Below are 13,085 nucleotides of genomic sequence, written 5' to 3'. Positions count from 1 at the left end.
AGAAAAAAGAAAAAAAATATCGAAAAATATCGAAAAATTTACACTGCGTACAGAAAAAACAGGGGTTGTCGGTGCCACTGCGGGCACCCAAAGAGAACCGTCCCTGTCATCAATGATAGTCCCATGTTAGATGTCGTGAGAAAAACCCTAAAAAAATCATTCATAAGTACTGAATTGGTACAAAAAACAAAAAATAACTTATTTTGAAACAAAAAAAATATTAAGGACTAAATGTGTACAAAAATATTAAGGACTAAATGTGTACAAAATGATAAATATATTACCCTAATAAGTCATTTTTCCCGGCTAACCTGGAGTAACCGGTCATAAGGACTGAATGTGTACAGTTTAACAAGTTGAAGAGGTAAATGTGGACGAAAAAAAAACTCAGTGACCAAATGTGTACAAATCGAAAAATATATTACTCTTTTAAGTCATTATCCCTAATAAAATCTGCTCACTATTAAAAAAATTAAAAATGGTCATCATTATTATTGCCACCTATTGTGTCATGGTCCTCCACTAAATTAATTTGTTTATTAATTTTCTTCGTATTAATCTGAAAACATGAATATATATATAGGATCGTCTTTTGCAGATTTAACACAATGGTTATTATATTTGGCAAATACTTGATTTCCTCTTATATTTTCCAAACTAGCATACTGTTGCTGGTATGTCAAACATGATGTATCATCTCATCAATTAAACTCGGTTTCTCCATAAAAGAAGCCATCACAATTCCATCAAAGGTTAAGTGTTCGAAAAGATTTTGTTAACACAAAGGAAAACGTGCATACATCAGAAAACATCAAAAGATAACATGAATCTAACCACCCAAACATACAAAGAACTTTCGAAAACCTCAAAGACTCTCGACACTGTCCATGTTGTCACCCTCAACAACACTTGATATAAGCAACTCGTTCGAGTTACGCACCGAACACCTTTTACGAATTTCACCTTGTGTGCCTGTTAACACCTCCATTTGTCCCATCTTCACCATAACATCTACAAATTTCTCAAAAAACAATGTTTGATTAACCGCAAAGCTTGTAACAATAGAGCGTGTCCGTTTATCAGTGTATAAATCTTGATCCGATATCAAGAGTGTTTGTCTGTTCATGAGATCAACAAAGTACTTGTTATCGAATACATTCGGAGACCTAAGATCCATGTTTGTGGTTGCATTGGTATTAGCATTGGGGCATACACGTCTAAGGTTGCTAGCATAGGTTTTATCCATGGTTGTGTCTTGTGTAGGGTAAAGGCGTCGAGTGAAAGAAGTACAATGGGCGACACCGATGGTGTGGGCTCCAGATAAGGCCACAACATCAGTGGCGTCAAAGTTCTTGAGCGCTAGGTTCGTTAGCAGTGTGCCTGTTGGGACAAATGGTGATGGAAGATTTGCAAGTGTCGCGCTTCTTGTGGCGAATGTTACTCCATCTCTTCGGCCTAATGGAACTTTATATTGTGGTCCACCGGTCTGTTTATATAACAAGTTTGTTGAAACATTTAAACAAATGAATTAGGTTATAGGTTTAAGTATTAACAATGTGATTTTCGAAGTCTGTTGTTGTTGTTGTTGTTGTAAAGAGACTCTAGGTTTAAGTATTATATTATATTGTTACATTTATGATTTGATAAAGTAAAAGTAAAATCTTGAAATAAGATCAAGAGTGTATAAGGGTTTACCAAGACAACGGCGTCACGAGCAACAATAGCAGTGATATCGGAACAAGAAACAGTATTCGAACCACATTCTTTGTTAACCCGACTACGAAGATCCTCAATGACATCATAACCCCTCAAGCTTAGGTTTGGTGGGGCAGTCTTTTCGCTATCAATGGGCCCACTAGCCGATCCATCCAACAACACCGAACCATCACAACCCTGTTGAAGACATCATCATATTAATATCATAAAATGAAAACGAATTATGATCATTGAAATGCTAATCAAGCTACATGAATGTTATGATAAGTCGATCAAATACAAAATTTAGAGCTATAGATTAAAAGGTATGATCAAGTTTTAAGTGATCTATTTTCGTTATATGTTATTAATCGTCATATTCATATCATAAAATCAATACGAATTATGATCATTGAAATTCTAATCAAACTACATGAATGTTATGATAAGTCGATCAAATACAAATTTTAGAGCTATAGATTAAAAGGTATGATCAGGTTTTAAGTGATCTATTTTCGTTATATGTTATTAATTAACTCTTTTCAAAGCTATATTCGTTTGTTGGAAAGCCTGACATTTTTCGCAGAACGATGTAGAGGAATTTGTCCTATAGATCTTGTATATTAAATTATTGATCAAACTGAGAAAGACAAATATCATTATTAATTTATTATTGTTATAAAAAACGTGGTTCAAAGGAATATTTTGGGAATAAAAACACTGATTATTCTAAGACTATACTCCACTTTCTAAAAGTGGATTCTCTAAAATAAATGATTTTTAAAAAATTTACACAAAATTATGTAGATACACGTTTAAATTTTAATTTCCAACATCAAATTGTTAATACATATCAACAATTCAATTTGAACATACTCAAAATATAAAGTCATACTTAAAAGTTAAAAGGGTTCGGTTTTTCCATATACCCTCAATTTATTGTTTAATTAAATCTATTGCAAAATAATTATTTTTTAAACATGTATATATTCATGTTTTATTTCGAAAAATTAAATCTAAATGATTTTTGTTATACAAAACTTACACAACCATTTTTAGTTTTCCTAGATGAAAATATATTTATTTAATTATTCTATTAATTAATAAATCATTGTACTTAGTAGGTATGTACAACCAGACAATTATTCTTGGCTCAAGACAAAAAGACGAATATACCCTGGTAAAAAGCATATTTCTATTTTGTAAAAAAAAAATTGTTACAATAATACATAACATGATCAAAAATCTTGAATCTGTCACTACTAATTAAAGCAAAATGTTAAATTGGGAATATAAATGTATTTATACCTGAACAAAGCAATCATGGAAGTGAACTCTAAGTAGAGCAGCAGCAAGACTCACATCCTTCTTGAACACCTTCTCCAACTGTTTTTTAATAATTGATTCCAATTTTGGACAGCTTTTTTGATAGTAATTCCAAGAAAGCCCCTGCACCAATGGCTGCTGTTGTGCTTCTGTTCCATGCAAATGCACAAGAACCACCACCACCAATATTGTCACACTGAGTGTGTGAAAGGGCATTACTGTAATTTTAGAAGCCATTGATGGATGCTTGTGTTCTCTGCTCTCAAACCTGGAATAGACATGGAGTTCTTATAGCTGAAGAAGTTTCATTATAACCCCTCATGATTGAATACTTCTTTTTTTAGTCCCTCTAATTATGGATAAGGCAGAAGATAAATACAAGGGCTCGGTGATGTGATGTAGTCCATGTGGGTGCACCGACGAATGCATTTAGGTTTGTTTCAATTTATTAATTGTATTAATCTATTTATCAACTACAATCTAAATTTGGGTAACTTATAAATAATATAATATCTTGACTTTTAGTAATAATTAAAAGAGACATATTTAAACAAATTAACCATCTTTTATATTTATTCATCTCTTTATTCAGAAAAATATTTGAAAAAGAAAAAGTAGAAAGAGAATTATATTGTAATGCACTTCGTGATAAATTCTGACAAGGAAATTGTTTAAAATTTAAATAAATAATTATTTTTGAAATCATTAGAATTTCCTAAATTTATGTTCTCGGTTTAATGTAAGATCCAATAATACATCTATCTTTCACATTTTTTTTTTTAAAATTACTCCAACGTTACCTCATTTTCTTTTCATATTATATTTTCACTCTTCAAAACAAGGAAACCGGACACCTTTCACTTTTTTTTTTCACAATAAAATAATTTAATTTTAGAAATTAAATGTTAGTAAATAATTTAAATTTAATAAAAAAATTAGTTACTAACACAAAATAAATAAAATCCTAATATTTCATTACTTCAAAATAAAAAAATTACATAATTGATATAAATAACCAAGATTATAAAAAAACAAACATAAACCAATCTAAGGAAATATTATTTCAAGATTTTTCCCCTCATCCTTAAAAGCAAGCTGGAGGTAGGGGTGTTCAAAACCGAATACCCGACAATTTCGAATAGTGAGTATTAATATATGAATCTGTATTCGAAATTTTGGATATCCGAATTTTCGGATACGGGTTCAGATATCAAATCGTATATCCAAAAATTGTTGCCACTTCACAAAGAAAATATTAGAATATTAACAGATTACCAAAAGAAACATTATTTCAATTGTTTTATAGGTATAAAACAAATATCTTTATTTCTTAATATTTTGGACTAACTTATTTAACAAATGAATTTAAATATGCCAACTTACTGTTTATGATAAATCATAAATCATATTTTTATTTTCATTCTATTATTATTTTTATTTTCATTCTATTATTATATACATATTACCTAGATTATAACCCATGTAATATATGATTGATAAATGAAAATAAAATACATAATAATTGTAACAAAAATATTTTAAACAAATTTATAAAAGGGTGTTTATAAAAATATAAAAAAAAGGAGAACAAAATGAGTAAAATCGGAAATTATATATATTTGATTATTTTTTTCTATCATGGATCACATAACTGATTACCAAGTATTTTAAATTTCAAAATCATATTAATAATGCTAATTTTAAGGGACTTAGAAAAAGATTTAAATTTAAATCTAAAATCATAGAAAAAAGACATGTGTCATTTTTAAAGAGTATGAGAAAAGAAATTAAAAATTATAAAAAAATGACAAGTGGCAAAATTTATACTCGATTATTAGAAGATATATGAACAACGTTTATGAACAATGCTTAGTTTAAGATGATGGTTATTGTTTTGCTTTTGTTGGCCGGGTTTGGGTGGTGATCGACTAGTATTGAGTCGACCTGTTGTACTTTTCTTGCATGCTCGCCACCTGTTTCAGATCCTTCGTCCACCACCATATGACCTCCTTACTCTTATATCTATCTCTACCTATTTCTTCACTTTTGCAAACGAAGCTACGTTGCAGGAGTTGTCGACCCTCATCTCCTCTGTTATTCTCCAAAGCCACTGATCGCAACCGCATTCACCGATATCATCTTTTCGTCTATCTTATTTTGGTTGCCAACAAAGTTATTTGCGTCTTTCTTGCTCTATAATTTCTTGGTGCATCTTCCATCTTCGATTGTATGAAATAACACACATCCGGGTACGTATTGGAATCTAGGGTATCCTCTGATTGTGTGTTTGTGTTTAACTTGATGCGATTGTGTTTTTCACTACGTGTATATGTCAATTTCTTGGATTGATTTTGTTTTTTTCTGCTTGTGATATGTTGTGTGTTCTTTCAATTTTAGATGGGAGATTCTTGTGTACGTTAAGGTAAAGATGAACCTAGTAAACATGTGTGAAGTGTTTTTTGAAATGAGAACAAGATTCACCACCAAATAAAGATGAAGAATAAGGTGCTCAATGAATATGCCTTCTTGCTATGCCCTAACCTAATTCATTGTAAACTTCAGAGAATTTTATGAAAATCTAACACGCCCATTAACCCAATTAGGTAGATGAACAAACAGATGGATAAAGGATTGGAGGTGAGGATGGCGGTGGTAGATGACGGTGCGTGGTGGAGAAGTTTAAACAATACCATCTAAGATTATGATGTCTATGACGATACTACCTAAAATTTAAACATGTAAAATATGATTATGAGTTTATTAATACTTTCAATTTAGATTGTGGTTAACCATTTGGAAGACGCACATGAGCTGATCGACTGCAATATACCAACAATTATTCATCATACCTTTAGTCGGGATCATGTTCCCTTTTCAATCTTGAAATTCACTCATTGCTTCCCCCAAAACCCAAATGAAAATAAATTTTTTTATCTCAATCTAATCTGAAATTCGACTTCTCTAAAGTTCACCCCCAAAATCGTTATTGACTTTGTTCATGGATGTCTCTGCTAATGGTTCCAGGTAATGAGTGTTTAATAGTCAGCTCTTTTGATAATTTGATATCGATTTAAGCTTGATTAAGAGTTCTATTTCATTCTGTTGAATTAGTTTGTAATTTTTTTTCTATCAATGAACTGTTGCAGTGAATATATGTTACTGTTTTGGTTCAAATTTGCATTTTATATTGTTGCATGTATTCATTTTCAGTGATGTTATTCATTTAATGTCATAATTTTGCATCAATGTTTGTTGTCTTTACTCTTCTTAACCTAATCTGAGACCTGAGAGACTACCATTTCATAAGATTCATGTCCATTTATTTTATAAAGAATCCCCCTTTTGAATTCATCTCTTGAATAGTCAAAACTTGACTTTTTATTTTTATTATTACAAGTTGACATAAAATCTAAATTTATCGCCTGTGGCTTATTCTACTAAAAAATATTACATATGTGTCACACACTACATACATAGTTAAAGTGAACATTATGACACCATTATCACTTTGTAATGTGAGTGTCTACTAGCTTTTTCTATGTAGAACTCTTTTTGACTTGTATTGACTAAGCTTCTTTTGTAGGAAAAAAGGATAAAAGTTGATAACAAAATTTTATGCTCTCTGCATAAGTTGAAGGTCCTTATCAAGAAACATCCATTGATTTATGGAATATGTTATGTTGTTTACTTATAAACTTGCAACAACAACTGTAAAGGGTGATCCTAAGTCTTTGTGGCCTTTGCATTAGATGATATTTGATTGTCTAGGTCTATTGAGCTTCATTTAAGTGAACAGTCACAAATTAAGCACACATTCAGAGAACTTTATGCCACTCTATACAAAAGATAAAGACGGTCAACAATAACTAATATAGAATCAACCCCATGTGTTTTCCTTGGAAACTTTGTGATGAAATCTATAGTGATTTCCTCTCATTTCGACATAGGAATGGTTAACGGCTGCATCCTTCTATGGGGTCTCTGATGTTTGTCCTTGACTTTCCAGCAAGTCAAACACCGCTCTACGTACCACACTATCTCCATCTACATACATGGCCTCCAATAACCCAGTCTTAGGTCTTTATACATCTTAGTGGCCCCTAGATGGATCGAAAACTTAGACTTGTGATCTTCCTCAAACGAAGTCTTCTAGACGCCACCAGAAACAGGAACCCATAACTGATGGAGATTAGTGCCCATTGCCATAATGAAGCCCAATAATATTACTATAAATAACAGTATCCTTTTAGGTTACACGTAAGAACAAAAAGAAACAGATCTGAAAAGATATTTATTTGATGCACTTGTTTTGTTAATTAATTAATAGTAATTAAATGGAATATGAAATATTACAAAATGATATGAATACAATAGATAATTGCTATTATATTTGTTAATTATCTCTAGGGTTTCAAATCACCTCCCTATAAGTAGAGGGGTCCAAATCCGGTTTTGAAACTTGAAAAATATACCACTAAGCTACCAAATTTTCGAATCCTCAAAACCCTAAAGAATCCTGAATTGCCGTTCCCACGTCGTGGCAGTCTGATCCCTACGCAGTGGTCAAAGAACAAAATCGATATTTTGATTTCGTTTGAAGCTGGAAGTTCGAGGATTGCTTGGATCTGATTCTTGTTTGCATCTTGGGTAAGATCACAGAAGAGGAACTCTCATTTGGGTTCCTTATTCTAATCCACTGAATCGACAAAAGAAGAAACCAACTAAGAAATCAAAGGTATGTTTTCTATTTATTATGTTCTAATAAGATGCATAGATTAGTTGAGTTTAGATCCATATGTTTCGAGTAATATATCAAATTGTTTATCGTTTTTGTTACCTTTTTGTTTGTTAGAATGAGGCTCGAAACCCATCAGTGGTATTACAACATGTTAACTCAAGTCTATTTGTAACATCCGGATCCTAAGGTAATTCAATTTCCAAGAGTTTAAGAATTTAAGGTCACCACGACGTGGGGGAAGGCACCACGACGTTGCGCTTCAAGAAAAATCACGGGCTAATTAAAGGCTGCCATGGCGTGGAAGTATATGGCCATGACGTGGCAGCTGGCAAATGACAAAACCCTATTTTTGGGTTTTGCTCCCTATTTAAAGGAATGATAAGGCTAGAGTTTGCTCACCCTCATCCTCCATCAGCCCTCTGAGTTTGTGCTAACCCTAATCCCCCTCCTCCTTGATTAAACCTTGTTTTAGGTGGTCTTTGAAGCCATTGCAGGAAATAAGAAGAAGAAAGGAGCTAATTTCCAGCAAAAAAAATCTTCCCATCTACCTTGAGCACATTCTTGGACTCTTGTAAGTCCTCAAAATCGAATCTTTATGATTTATATGACTAGATCTAGCTATTTTTGTCCATAAATAATCATATTCTTGATTATTGGATGGCGAGATCTCATAAAGTTTGCAACTTTATGAATCTCCATGCCATTTAGGTCATGTGGTGCATTGGATATGAAGTATTAGTGACTTTTGATGCCATGCATGGATCTTTGGGTAAAAAACCCCTCATTTTGACCTAATAAGGGTCCAAGACATGCATTGGACATGCATGTCTGGAAAATAAGGATTTTTATGTTGTTATAAGATGATAGAAACATTTCTAGAAGTGGTTATCTAGTAGTCTTCAAGAGAAAGGACTTAATGGGTTGAGCCAAGTTATATTTTTTTTTCCTATTTAGACGTAGAAGTGAGATCTCTATCTCTTGGAGGGTCTAAATGAAAGATCTAGTAAGCTCAATAATCATATTAAAGTGATATTGTTAATTAACATATGTTACTAAAGGGTCACACTAACAACAACTTGATATAATTGATTATTTATTAGAAATTGATTTTAATAAATATTCAATAAACTCTTATAATTAAATTGAAAATTGTTTATTTCTAGGAAATAATAATTTTCATTAGCACGTAATATTACGTAATTCATATGGTATGAATTAATAATTCATGCACAACATTTTGGACTAAATAAATTCTTTTCTCTTTTACCAAAAAGTTAAAGTTTATATTTTATAAACTTGGTTTATAAAATATAAAAGGATTCTGTCTTTTTTTGCTTTTATAATTTCGAAATATGGCTAGACAAAAGAGAGTATGGACTCTCATTTGTTTAATGAAAAGAACACTCCTCTAAAAAGACAAACATGAACAATATGATTAAAATAAGGAGTGATGGTGTTTTGATTAATTTATTTAAAAGAAACGCATGGCTTGAAGCATAGGGAACACATAGCTTTAGGGGCATGGGTTCTTTAAGTGTTAAGAACTTATGGACCAAAGATTTTCTATATAAAGTGAGGCTTTCATTCTCTTGTCTAAACCCATGCAAAAATTCAAAATTTGTTCTTGTGACAACCCGAATCTTTTTCCGTTAATGTTAACCCGATTCCGTTAATTAAATTTGAATTTTATTGAGTCCCGTCATATTCCTATGGTTTGGAAAATCATTTAGTTATATAATTAAATGTTATATAAGAGTCGGAACCAAAATCACGCGAAAAACCCGAGTTTCCTTTGAAAGATCAATGGTTTTCGGCCTGAGAGGAGTTCACGGCCGTAAACCCATTTATGGCCGTAAACCCGTTTGAGGCTACGTGCCAGGTGGACCCACCACCGACCATACCCTCAGCCTATATATACGGGACACCCTCCCTCATTTGAACTTTCTTAGCCGAAAACTCTCTCATTCTCTCTCTACCTCTCGACCGTAAACACCAAAACACCCCTTTTTCTTCCGAAAATCATCAGGAAACACCTTCAGAAGTTGTTTTTGAGCAGCTAAAACACATTTTTCATCGAATCTAACATTGTTGTTCTTGAGTTTACGGCCGTACAACATTCATACCTTCAAATCTTCAAAGTCCGTAAACTTGATTACGGCCGTAAACCCTTCAAGGATAGTTCACGGCCGTAAACCCTTCAAGGGGCAGTTCACGGCCGCAAACTCCTTCACACCGTGAATCTTGGCTGCAAACCCGCTTTTCCGATTCAATCGAGTCCCGGTAACATTCCTAAACCGAAAACAAGTGTTTTCCCCACACTATAATTAATGGTTTCGCTAATAAAATACATATATGTATTAATTGTATTAGGATTCCGTTGAGTGCCGCGTACATCAACTCGAGGGTCTTCACTCTCAGTTTTCGCTGTCCGACTATTTGCACGACTAACTGTGAGTTCATACCCCAATGCTTTTACTATTTTTAAGGTTTTCAGGGGGGGGGGGGGGGGAATACAAGCCAAACACGAATGATTTTGTGAACTTATACAAAAGAATTTCAAAACTTATGCAATTGATACAACCAAAAGATTTCCATGTTTTATAAAATATTTAGATATTTTATCCCTTTTGTAACATGTTGAGCATAAGGGACGTTTTCGATATACAGCCATAATTGCATAGTTTTCAGATCAATACACGAACCGAACACACAACATACATGCAAACTATAATAGGTATTGTTTGGGGTTTTCAATACACAGTTTCATGAATTCAGAGTTATACATTGCAAAACATATAAACTATGACAGATTTAGTTTATGAAATGCATTCGGACTTCAAGAGTACAACATTAAATAATTATTTAAGTATAATTATTACTCTTTAAAGTATACACACGGTTTCAAATACAAAAGAACCATACAGAACCACACGTAAACTAGTTAATACAGGATTGTGAGACAACTCTTCAATTGTACCTTTCGGGGTACAGATTAAATCCTATCATAGTATAACCAGAGTCTCTTGGAGGGAGAGCGTGATATTTGTGAATCGATCTATTCGGGACTGATAATCCCACACCTGAACTGCTAGCTACAGTTAGGCAGGCATGCCTGGGGTGACAAATGTCATTTAACCGACACTTGAAGAACGTCGAAAAGGTCACTAGGTCATATCAAGCATGGTTATACGACTCAAAATACTATAAACTAACCATTTGTTTATGGGATTTAATTCTTCATTAGTTTTATTTTAAGTAATGAAACTACTATACATACTGGTGGTAGCCAGGGTTTTCAAACAGAACATACTATACATACTGGTGGTAGCCGGGGTTTTCAAACAGAACATACTATACATACTGGTGGTAGCCATGGTTTTCAAACAGAACATACTATACATACTGGTGGTAGCCAGGGTTTTCGAATAGAACATACTATACATACTGGTGGTAACCAGGGTTTTCGAACAGAACATACTATACATGCTGGTGGTAGCCAGGGTTTTCAAATAGATCATACTGTACATTGGTTTTTGGTACAGAATGCACACATACTACGATTGGTAGGAACCAGGTATACAAACTAACATTTTCCTATGCTACAACAGAATACAGTAACGAACATTCCTCACTAAATTCTATAATAACTTAGTTTATGCATCCGAGTTGTGTATAAAGAATACCCGATAGACCTTGGGATGTATGGTTTCCGCCTCATTTCCTGTTCCTTGTTTGGTTGTGGGCTTAGGGAAGATCCACACAATCAACGGTCTGTTCTGTATTGGGTTATACATAGCTAGTATGAACTAAGTGGTCATAGAAGGAACTAGTTTAATCATACATATACTAAAGAAAATATTGGATTTTCTTGAGAACATGCAAACATTTTACAGATTTACAAACAGGTTTTCACTACATAAACATACTTATGAACTCACCAGCTTAATGCTGATACTCTTTCAAAACTGTTTGTATTCTCAGGAAATCAGTAGACAGGTACCTCCCGCAGTTTTTGAGAAGACGCAACATATAGAGTCACGTCTTTTACATTTGTTATGCTTTTGATGTATATAATTTCGAATCAAACAGATGTAACTACTTTTATAATTATCCAATGTAATGGTTGTGTTTACTATGATTACTATCATGCAATTGTTGTGATACTACATATGACGTCATCCACCCCCGAACGTTTCCGCCGTTCCGGTTTTGGGGTGTGATAGATTGGTATTAGAGCTATTGTTTATAGTGAACTAATTATACCGAACCTTACATGGTATACAACTATAAACACTAAGGGGCTGAAGTGCTCTGAACTAAAAGTCTACTTTTTAAAATATATGAGTATTTATAAGAAGTATGCAAGTATACATACGTACTAGAAACAGTATCATAAGTAGAACAAAACAAAAGTATTTGGATGTTGGAGACTGCGGTTAAACCTGGATAGTTATGTAATCATGTCTGGGATCAATATAGCCTGATCAACTATATTTATTTGAGACATGACCAACATGTGTTTGGGAGTAACTGTGATGTTGCAGCAAGCCTAAAACTTACCAAGCTATATACAACAAAATATCGATAGAATAGAACATACAACTTAAAATACTATTGGAGTATTTTAGCTAGAGTCGAATACAGCGTACAAATTTATCCCAAGTGTTGCTACTTATTTGTTCCTAGCGATAGTTTACTTGCATTGGTAACTTTTCTTGTTTATCGCTTAGTAGAACACTTTATCTTTCAGGCTGAGATATATCTTGTGTCATATCTCTTGATTCAAAAATCTAGGGGACTTACCGTCCTCTTCTTCCTGACTATTTTTAGAACAAGATGCCTCCAAATAAAAGACCCAACAGAAAGAACAACCATCCCCCGACAGATCCGACGCCACCACCTCCTCAGTTCGATCCTGCTATGTTCCAGGCAGCAGTTACAGCCACTGTAACTGCCGTGATGGCGTAATTAAATCCTGGTGGCTCTAGCGGATTAGGAAGTGGTACCCATCCCCAAAATCTGGAGAGTGGTCAGGGACACCCGAAGGAGTGTTCCTACAAAGATTTCATGAACGCTAAACCTAAATCCTTCGACCCAATGGAGGTGTCATTGTCCTAACCCGATGGTTCGAGAAAATCGAATCAATTTTCGAAATTTGCGCATGTTCTGAGGCAAACAAGGTGAAGTATGCCGCCTGCACCTTCACCGACAGAGCATTGACCTGGTGGAATAGCCGGGTCAAATCCCTAACTCTGCCGGTAGCGAATGCCATGATTTGGGAGAGTTTAAAGGAGCTGATGCTCGCTGAGTACTGCCCCAGAGGCGA

At 33.6% G+C, this 13,085-nt stretch overlaps 1 protein-coding gene across 1 annotated transcript; it reads right to left on the bottom strand.

Moving 5' to 3' along the window:
• Positions 1-758: 758 nt before the first annotated feature.
• On the bottom strand, positions 759-3,306 carry LOC145119855 (peroxidase 12-like). The gene is made up of 3 exons (XM_079055619.1): positions 3,004-3,306; positions 1,696-1,893; positions 759-1,486 (listed from the first exon to the last, which is right to left on the bottom strand). Exons 1-3 carry the CDS (start codon positions 3,256-3,258, stop codon positions 866-868), a joined length of 1,074 nt encoding a protein of 357 aa, XP_078911745.1. The 5' UTR covers positions 3,259-3,306; the 3' UTR covers positions 759-865.
• Between the last annotated feature and the right edge of the window lie 9,779 nt (positions 3,307-13,085).

This window comes from Lactuca virosa, chromosome 6, assembly GCF_052849685.1.
Source record: "Lactuca virosa cultivar CGN04683 chromosome 6, Lactuca_virosa_CGN04683_v6, whole genome shotgun sequence".
Classification (NCBI taxonomy): domain Eukaryota; kingdom Viridiplantae; phylum Streptophyta; class Magnoliopsida; order Asterales; family Asteraceae; genus Lactuca; species Lactuca virosa.
Note: the sequence above shows the minus strand (reverse complement) of the source record. Positions and strands in the feature narration are given on the sequence as shown.

Bases quoted from the DNA above. Each gene is read 5' to 3' on its own strand.
- LOC145119855 (XM_079055619.1), bottom strand. From the start codon at position 3,258: ATGGCTTCTAAAATTACAGTAATGCCCTTTCACACACTCAGTGTGACA. The intron at 1,894-3,003 runs GTATAAATACAT...TGTCTTCAACAG, and splicing joins TCCATGATTGCTTTGTTCAG to GGTTGTGATGGTTCGGTGTT. The intron at 1,487-1,695 runs GTAAACCCTTAT...TTATATAAACAG, and splicing joins CTCGTGACGCCGTTGTCTTG to ACCGGTGGACCACAATATAA.